This window comes from Mus caroli, unplaced genomic scaffold (genome assembly GCF_978045245.1).
Source record: "Mus caroli unplaced genomic scaffold, Mus_caroli_1 scaffold_2, whole genome shotgun sequence".
NCBI lineage: Eukaryota > Metazoa > Chordata > Mammalia > Rodentia > Muridae > Mus > Mus caroli.
The window spans coordinates 169530714-169541207 of NW_028227257.1; the positions used below are offsets into that span (position 1 = coordinate 169530714).

General features: G+C 39.0%; 1 protein-coding gene across 2 annotated transcripts in view; it reads right to left on the minus strand.

Annotated features, from left to right (window-relative positions):
- LOC147005971 (ankyrin repeat domain-containing protein 26-like) overlaps positions 1 to 8774 on the minus strand; it is a 46472-nt gene extending 37698 nt beyond the window's left edge. Inside the window, exons 1-5 of one of the 2 annotated variants that reach the window (XM_085835183.1) lie at positions 8542 to 8774; positions 4647 to 4713; positions 3462 to 3535; positions 2990 to 3083; positions 645 to 991 (exon numbers count right to left, since the gene is read on the minus strand). In XM_085835183.1, the coding sequence (XP_085691309.1) occupies positions 645 to 991; positions 2990 to 3083; positions 3462 to 3535; positions 4647 to 4713; positions 8542 to 8573 (614 nt within the window). In that variant the 5' untranslated portion in view covers positions 8574 to 8774. Of the gene's footprint in view, positions 1 to 644; positions 992 to 2989; positions 3084 to 3461; positions 3536 to 4646; positions 4717 to 8541 lie in introns of both variants that reach the window. The other variant, XM_085835182.1, reaches the window with a different exon arrangement.
- Positions 8775 to 10494: the final 1720 nt, after the last annotated feature.

Here is a 10494-nt window from a genome sequence, read left to right on the forward strand (position 1 = left end):
ATGAGAGATCCCATCTTGACACTGTTTATGGTGCCTGTGGATTAACAGGTGATTTTCCAGTGAGAGACCCCATCTCAACACAATAGATGCTGCCTGAGGACTGGGAGAAGATATTCCTTTGGCCTCCACATTCATAAGCACATATATAGACAAGTACAAAACTTCTTTATAGCTGGACAACTTGGGACACTTGCTCAATAAATTAAACAGAATTTCTAAATATTCTTCAATACATGTCATTTGAAGGTTAGCTTCATTGACACATTCAAGAACTACTGAGAAATAATACATGTCAATGAAGAAGTTAGTTCAAGGAGGGAAACCTTTATGCTTATAACAACCCACACTCAATAGCTCTGTGCTACATTGTCAACACATTGTTTACTATTCTAATTTCCATTCAAAACAGCCTTTTCACCCCAGCTTCTAGACTGTTGTCCTGTGACATTGACAACTGTGGTTTTCTTTTACATAAAACATGTCCACAGAATTGGAAATAGCATCTGATTGACCATGCATATCAGCATTTTTTATCGTCATGGACGACTGACTGTGCCAGGTTTAAAAAGTATAGAATATGGATATCGTTCATATTAGCAACACTGGCGAGTAATATCTACTGTTATGTATCATTGTGGTCTTACCCATCATGTTCTTGATTCTCCTCAGCAGGAACCAGTGGCTCTTCAGTTTTTCCATCCTGCTTTTGTAGAACTAGGGCTGCAGCATTGTGATTCATTTTTTCTGCTTCAGGCACTATACTCTGTATCACATTTATGGCTGCAGGCACCTCGCTGTGATTTCCGATTTCTGCTCTGTGCACTGAACTGTGATTCAGGTTTTCTGATAAGTGAATTGCAGTTTGGTTCCCACTTTCTGATGGAAAAACCACACTTTCACTCCAGTATTCTGATGTGTTCCCCCAACTGTGATTCAGGTTTTCTGCTGCTTGCAAGCTGTTGACTTTACGCTTATCAGCTTTTTCATTGACCTTTGATGAAAATAAAGAAAAACTGTCTTTCATTATTTTTGTATTTCTCTTAAGTGAAAGTGTATCTTGTTTGCATGTCTGTCTGTACATGGGAGCTGGGAATTGATCCCAGAATCTCCACAAGATCAGCTAGAACTCTTTTTATATATATATATATCATTTTTTATTTCTTATTTTCTTTATTTACATTTCAAATGTTATCCCCTTCCCCATTTCCCTCCCTCCCTGAAACACCCTATCACATCCTCCCTCTTCCTACTTCTATGAGGGTGTTTCTCCTCCCACACACACCCCACCCACTCCCACCTCCCAGCCCTGGAGTCCCCTACCCTGGGGTCCATCTATGGAGCCTTCACAAGACCAATGACCTCTCCTCCCATTGACACATGACAAGGCCATCCTCTGCTACATATGCAGCTGGAGCCCTGTGTACTGCTTTGTTGATGGCTTAAGAACTCTTAACTGCTAATCAATCTATCTAGCCCCAGTAACTGATGTGTTTTAATATAGAGTTTCCTTGTAGCTTCACTCATTAATTTCCTGATTTTCATTCAGAAAAACTACTTTGTAGGTCTGCAGAGGTGCTCATTAGTTAAGAGAATTAAATGCTATCCCTGAGGAAGCAACTTTATTTCCTAGCCTTCAAGTCTAGCAGAACACAAATGCCTGTAAGTCTAGCTCCTTCTTCAGGCCCCTCAGGCATACACAGACTTCCATGACCTAGACATGCACACATATACACACAAAGAAAATGTATTTTCAAAAACAAAGAAATTATTTATATAGAGTTTGGCTGCATTATTACATGACATTGATACTTATATAATTGTGCCTTATATCTCTTTGCGAGAAAAAGAGGGGATGTCTTATTGATAATTGATCAAACTGCTTTCTAAATATTTATGGTTATATCCATGGATATATGTTAGTGGAGAACACAGCCCAAGAATGGATTCACGTGAGAATTCTGAGTGCTTGTGAGAAACCTCCAGGAAAACAAGACAAGAGTCTTATGATCTTTCTTTAAATAGAGAATTGCTTTTGTACTGTGTTTTGTGCTCCTCCAGATATTGCAGATAGGAATAAGTTTACTTCTCTTGTTTTTATTTATGTGCCTCTTTGTTAAAACATGTTGTTTTGCTAAGTGTGGCTTGTTTTGTTATTGAACCCCTTATTCGTGGGATTCTTCTTAACCTTCATAGTATAAATTGCCTGCTGATCTGAATAAAGTTGACTACTGCATGAGACTTTACTCTGCCTCATTTTAAGCCCCTGCTCTCCTGGGTTCACACTGCCTATTATAGCAGTAACATGTTTGACATGCCTCTTTTTGCATGGTGTAGAATTTAATGTAGAACTTACTTCTGTTCCCCCAAGCTCAGGGAATGCTGAGAAAATCAGATTTGAGCAATGGAAGAACCAGCCAACAGGAAAGAATGCCATGAAATGCTGTCTTCTCAATATGATATGTCTGCTACTCTCAAGAACTCATAGCAGCTATGGTTACCTACACACATCTAGCAAGATTAAAAGTAGGCAGAATTACAGAATATTCATGAGGCCCCACCCTTATCTAAACAGATATTGATATTTCATGGCTGCTGAGGGAGGAAGAATTGTTCTCCTTTCCAAGTGTAGATCCTGGTAGGTTGCTCATGATTCAAGAGATGGCTACACATCAACAAATATATGATTAGCAGTAATTGGACTCCGGGGGATAGTTAGAAATGGAAGGAACGTGAATTAAAAGGAGGAAGAATAGGAAGAAGGAGACATGAAGTTGGGAAGACAGCATGTTGCTAGGGATATGTTGGATGTGGAGAATGGAAGTATGTGCTTAAAGTAAATAATCCACAAGTGTGAGATTCTCAAAAAAGAATTAAAATCATTTTTATACTTATCACACACACACACACACACACACACACACGCATTAGACTGGCAAGACAGAGCCCTACTTGACAAAGAAAAATAGTATTCTGAATACAGCTGACTTACCAAACTTGTACCCTCTGACATCACATGAAGCTGTTCTGATTCTTCTGTTTGATGCTCTGCTTTAACTTTTAGCTTTGGATTTTCACATTTCAATCTAAATTTAATATAATTGAAATAATTAAACTCACAGATCAATTTTAAAAAACAGCTCCTGAAATATTCAGATACTTTTCTAAAATTATTCAAATGAATGACTTGGTAGCCATCACTTTTCTAGCTGAGCTGTGTTATCTACGCAGTAACTTTTGGGATAAGGTTAAAAGTATGCCTTTCTATTTTTATGCATGTGGTCCTTGAACATGCAAAGCATGCATACTGCTGAATTCTAATCCAGCACAAAATCACATAACTTCAAGCAGGAATTTCTCAATGGCAGCACAAAGGACTCATCAGAGTTCCTATAACTTCATAATACATTGCTTATTTCCTTTACAAACACCCAAATTCCTTGCCATATTCCTTTCCATTGTACCTCTGTAACTGATTTTGCATCTCCTCTTCTCTTCTTGGAGCTTCTGTTTGTAGCTGAGTACTAAACCTTCCTTTCTAAATGGGAGACGAATATGTTAGTCACAGTCCAATACAAGCTTTGCAGTCCTGCTCTGTGCTCAGGTTTTCTCAGGAAATATGCAAATTTCTTCCCCTGCATGTATTTACTGTGACTCTGTGGTAACTGTAGTTAACAGATACTACAACAGGACTCTGGTGGCCCTAAAGCCTAAAATAAGAATAGTTGGCAATTCTAATATCAAAATATATTGTTCGTTTAAAAAAATTTATTTTCTCTGTTACTCAAATTGCAATAATGGGCAAAATGGGGAGAAATACTAAAGTACATAAGGTAATCATTTATCCTTTTATATCTCATGAAACAATTTACTAAATATCAATTAAATATTACCTATAATAATATATACAACATGTAAGAAGAATATCTCTAAGGATAAATTACCACTGTGTTCTTTAGTGAATTATATTCCCCTAAGAAGTGTTTAGTTCAACCTATTCAAGGATAAATAACATCAAGCTAAGATGTTTGTTTCCTCAGATGGAAATCTATATGTGGAGACATCTTCTCTCGTATACAAATAACCAAGGTAATATAAAATTAAAGGCTACAATGTTTGGGGAGTGAGGAGCTGTTTGTTTGTCTCTTTGCTTGTTTGCCTGTTTGTTTGAGACAAGATTTCTTTGTGCAGCCCTGGCTGTTATGGACCAGGATGGCCTCAAATTCAGAGAACTGCCAGTCTCCTCTACCTCTGTGTTGAGAAGAAAGGGCTGTGTTAGCACTTCTGCCTGAAAGTTAAGCTGTTTTACCTAGAAAAGTATTGGAAAACAACACACAGTAAATCAGGATAATCAGAGACCTATCCAGATATAAGCACAACAATGCACAATTTCTGAAAAATAAGGCCAAATTAGTAAACAGTGAAGGAAATGAAACAGAAAGACCAGCACAAGGAAAGGTGAGATACAGAAATCAACATAAATAGCTCAGAGTGTGAAAATCTTATATCAGGAAATTATAACCAACCAAAGGTCCATACTTTAGTTGTCTCCACAAAATGTCCAAATAAAGTGGTGACAGGTAAGCCATAGAAACATTGAAATAGAAACAGTACACAAAAAACAATTCTGATCAGGAAAATTAACTCACAAACAACAAGCACTTTTCCTTCTCTTCAACTTCTGTTGATGAATTACTGGAACTACTGGAGAAAGGTCTGCTGGAATCATTTCAGAGGAAAAAACAAACAACAGACATGGCTGAGTTCATTGCTTTAAGGTAATTCTGTACACTTTAGTACTTTATGTTAAATGAGAATGTTTACTGATGTTATTTTACTTCTAGTTTACATGAGCTTTTAGTAATTCTACACACACTTCTCCCAAACTATGAAATATCCAGCAAAGATTCACTCACGGTTCTACTTTGGAGAGGCACAGGAATGTACTGGCCTAGCTTAAGAATAAAACAACTGCAAACCACTATCTCATAGGCTGCATGGATGCCCAGGTAAGGACTCATATAATTTTCTACCTGAACTGAAACAGGACTGCGAATGAGGCATAAGGCAGAGAGATCTACCACCTCTCCCCCTGGTACAATACTAAGGTGTGTAACTCAGAATTAGCCATCTTCACTGTCAGTTCAGACATGCATATAAAAAGAACACATGGTATCACTTTGTCCAAAATGGTACAAGGAGGCCCAAGAAACAGTTGAAAATTTTGCCAAGATAAAATGTACATAATGTCAAGAATACTTGGCTATTTTCAGACTTCTGGGAGAAGTCTAAGGGACAACAAAAGCATGAAATTTACAACCTGCATTCTGCTTCTCCATATTGGTCCTAGCTTTTCAGGTCTATGTGAATTAACAAACACTAGGAAATTTCTCTGTGTACAGTATTTTGGAAAGTGTGACAGAGAAGCAGAGTCCTGTTGAATTTGAACTGTTTATCTAATGGTTTTCACATTTAAATTCTCAACCTATGCAACCTATACAAACAAGGTTGTTTGAAATGAAGATAGGCACAATGACCAGGAGGATATCACTCTCTACTTCTCTCTCTCCTTTCCCCTCCCCACCGTGTGTGTGTGTGTGTGTGTGTGTGTGTGTGTGTGTGTGTGTGTGTGTGTGTGTGTGTGTAGATAGACTTGGGTTTTCTATGTATCTCTTTCTGAATCTGTCCTAGTACTAATTCAGGCTTAAATCTTAAGTCAATCCCCATTTTACAAGTTTATGAATGTTGAGACTTGCCAGCAAACAAAGATAAAGAAAAAAAAATCTTTGAAGAGAAAAAAAAAGGCATTTTAAAAGGAAATGAATTTAACATGCTGAAATAAATATAGTTAAGCTGTTTATTTTAAATAAATATTAAATTATAGAGGTTCAAATCTATGTTTTAAAACAACTCAGATATTAAAATTTTTCAAAAAAGACAAAAACAAAAAAAATTTTCAGCTAATATTAATAAACTGTCCCAAGGCCTGACAGTATTCCTGAGGCTATGGAACACTCACAAAAAGGGATCTAGCATGACCTCACTCTGGAACACCCAACAAGTAGCTGAAAGAGTCAGATATAGATATTTGCACCCAACCAATGGAAGAAGCCCCTGACCCATGTTGTTTAATTAGGGAATGCTGAAAGAAGCTGAGCGCAAGGGTGACCCCATAGGAGGAACAGCAGTCTCAATTAATCTTGACCCCTGAGGTCCCTCAAACACTGGAACACCAAACAGACAGCATAAACCAGCTGATATGAGGCCCCAGTACACATACAGAAGAGGACTGCCAGGCCTATGTTCATTTAGAGATGATGCACCTAATCCTCAAGAGACTGGAAACCCCAGAGACTTTAGAGGTAAGGTGGAGTGGGGTCTGGGGACATTCACATAGAGATGGGGGCTTGGGAGGAGGTATGGGATGTGGAACAGTCAGATGGTGGAAGGGGGAACAAAATATGTTGTGTAAATAACAACTAAATTAATTTTAAAAGTTTGATGATGAGTAACTGATCTTAAGGATAAAATACAAAACATACCAGAAGTATAAATATGTCAACTGCCAATGAGAAATAAACACAGCATTATGCAGACTCTCTAAGAAAGAATAAAGTTATCACAGAGTATGCCAGTTGGATTTTCAAACTGCTGATATACATACATGGGCTTCCATAATCATCTGGTGTTTATCAGGTACAATGAGAGGTAAATGGCCATCTTGTCCAAAATGTTCCAACATGCAAATGCACACAACTCCATAAAGCTCATAGCCATTCTCTTGTGCCCATATTTATATTTTCCCAACTTCATAAAGCCACTTTTGATTTTTCTGTTAATACCTCTGGTTTTCCCTTCACCTCATCTCTAACCTTTGCTTCATCCTGTTCTGGGAGGTAGCACTATATATGATTACTGTCTCAGATTTAAATATCTTCTTTCTTTTGGCTGTTGACATAAGTAATAAGCAAATTTAAGATAGCTTTTCAGTTTGAAGTCATTTTTCCTTCTCCCTATTATGACTGCAGTCATTATTGCTACTCTTGAAGGAAAATTTGTATAAATGGAAAGAAAACCTGTATTTGAGATAAATATATTCAATATATTGCTTTCAGGAAACTGCAACTAAAATGATGTCTAAGTATTTATGTGAAATGAACCTGTAAGTATACAATAACATGATAACATAATAAACTTTCAGCTTTGCATTAAGATTTATTTTTACTTCTAAAGGCATTAAGTGTTGCTAGAATATATATTAGTATATAGTACAAATAGTATATAATAATTATTATGTGAAAAATATTCATAAAGTTGCACATCACACGAAATATTTCATTACCAAGAAATGTATAATAATACTTCTTCATGAGTTCATGATAGAATTCACAGATAAAGAAAAACTTAAGAGGCCATCTAAGAAGGATAGCATATTGGATGTGAATTCTTTGTGATGTACAGATTGAGAAAAATGAAGGTAACAAACCACTCTATACGAAAGAGCTGAGGGAAAAACCAAAGCTACAGTATAGCTTTCAGATGATGAAAACCACAAAGAAATATCAAGGTCAGGTAGGAGTGAAGGGGATGCAGTCTGTGTGTCTCTCCACTGGTGAAGGACAGATAAGCCTTTCAAAGGATAAACCATGTGGTCCTGAATTTCTGCCCTGGGCTACATGGTAAGACCATAGTTTCCAGAGCCTGAGATTCAGCTAGAAAATGACTCCATGTGGTCCTGAATTTCTGCCCTGGGCTACATGGTAGTTTCAAGAAGCCTGAGATTCAGCTAGAAAATGACTCCAAAGGGTAAAATTAGCATTGCAGGAGTCCATGTTGGTTCTTCACATAGGTATACTCAGACTCCAAATTGAAAGGGTGTCTACTATTTCAAAGTGAGTACTTTGAGGAATTGAAGGAATAAAATTTAATGGCATGTGGATGAAAATGAGGTCAACCTACTACTACTACTACTATAGCGCCTGGAAGAAAAGCAGGTACATCATCAGACAGTCACAGAAAAAGCTGGGATTAAAAACATTAAGAAATTCAAGAACCAAGACAGTTGGGTGGTGAAGAGCTCTAGGTCAGCGGTGCCCCGCCCCCCACCATTCACTGAACAGTAGAATAACTGCCAGGCACAGAGATGACCACTTTTCATTTCCAAAACATCTTAATGACTAAGGTTAGCATACTAGTCACCAGCAGTGAAAGCACTGGCAGGTCCCTCCTCGCTCTAGTTTTCTGGGCAACTTAGGAAAGCTGACACATCCTTTGCCACATAACTCCCAACCTGCTCCTCAGCCCTGATGACCAGTCCCAGTTAACTGTTATTTCTGTCTCTGCCATTCGTGACATCATCTGCAAATCTGACCCCTTTCTGAACCGTGGCAACACCATCTCTGCTCTGAGCCTTGTGGATCTTTCCAAAAGCTCTGTTGCCTTTTGAGCTGTCTGAAAGAATTGAGGCTAGGAGCATCCCAGCACTGCCCTCTAGGTCACTGGAAGGACCCACTCTGGCTGGTGGAGGGGCCAGAGGAAGAATACCTTGGATTCCTGTTGCCAAAGAACTTCTTCATAGTGGAGTTCCCCACCCACCCACCCCGAGTCACCCTAGCCCTGCCCTCCTCCTTGGTTTTTGGCCACCCTCCGAATCCACAAACTGTTATATATCAGAACGGAAAACAAGTGAGATTTTGTCACCACCACCACCACCACCACGACAAAGCTCCCACAATCTGGCTCAGTAGGATAGAGTCCAGGCAGCACAGGTACTCCTATCAACTGAAGTCCATCAACTGAAGTTGCTGTTGCCAAGCAACGCATCAAAACACAGGCATGTGCACTCTAACCAATTAGAAAGCCTAGATCAGAAGATGTCCCAACTGGGAAGAAGGACACATGCTCCACTATGTTCATAGCAGCCTTATTTATAATAGCCAGAAGCTGGAAAGAACCCAGGTGCCCCTCAATAGAGGAATGGATATAGAAAATGTGGTACATTTACACAATGGAGTACTACTCAGCTATTAAAAAGAATGAATTTATGAAATTCCTAGGCAAATGGATGGACCTGGAGGGCATCATCCTGAGTGAGGTAACACAATCACAAACGAACTCACACAATATGTACTCACTGATATGTGGATATTAGCCCAAAACTTAGGATACCCAAGATATAAGATACAATCTGCTAAACACATGAAACTCAAGAAGAATGAAGACCAAAGTGTGGTCACTGTACCCCTTCTTAGAATTGGGAACAAAACATCCATGGAAGGAGTTACAGAAACAAAGATTGGAGCTGTGACGAAAGGATGGACCATCTAGAGACTGCCATACCCAGGGATCCACCCCATAATCAGCTTCCAAACTCTGACACCATTTCATACACTAGCAAGATTTTGCTGAAAGGACCCAGATATAGCTGTCTCTTGTGAGACTATGCCGGGGCCTAGCAAACACAGAAGTGGATGTTCACAGTCAGCTAGTGGATGGATCACAGGACTCCCAATGGAGGAGCTAGAGAAAGTACCCAAGGAGCTAAAGGGATCTGCAACCCTATAGGTGGTACAACATTATGAACTAACCAGTACCCCAGAGCTCTTGACTCTAGCTGCATATCAAGTATCAAAAGATGGCCTAGTCAGCCATCACTGGAAAGAGAGGCCCATTGGACACACAAACTTCATAAGTCCCAGTACAGGGGAACGCCAGGGCCAAAAAAATTGGAATGGGTGGGTAGAGAAGTGGGGGGAGGGAGGAGGGTATGGGGGGCTTTTGTGATAGCATTGGAATTGTAATTGAGGAAAATACATAATAAAATATATTTAAAAAAAAAGCCTAGATCAAACTACTATGGTAGTAGTTCTCAGATTCTTGCTGTTTATGCTCATAGCCTGATCTGGGAAATTAAGTTACTAGTTCAATCTAGCCTTGGATCAGAGAGACCACACGTTTGCTGGGCACTGCTAGAGCCTTCTGGGGTCTGCTGGAGCATGCTGAAGCCTGCACTGGTTTAGTCTTCAAGAGCAGTTTCCTAAAATCCTGTCAGTCACACTGCCCTTTCTTTGACTTCCTTGACAATGCAAAATTGTCTCTGTTCCCACTGGTCTCTCTGAGGATTTAGTAGGAGCCACTAGACAAGGAAGAAAACTTTGGTGACTCCAAAAGCAGTGATATTATGTTGGTTTCCTTGGTTTGTTGGTTGGTTTGGTTTGGTTTTAGAGGGTTTGGTTTTTGGTTTTTTTGTTTTGTTTTCTTTTTTGTTTTGTTGTTGTTGTTGTTGTTGTTGTTTGGGGTGGTATTTTTTTTCCAAGATGCACTTTCACTAATGGAAAGCAGGCTAGACTTACCTCCAAAACCATCCTGGCCTAGAACTCACAGAAATCTGCCTGCCTCTGCCTCCCATATGCCAGGATTAACAAAATGTACCACCACACGCAGCCAACTTTGCAATTTTTTTTCAGTAGAAACAGATACCACTTAGTGTGATGAATG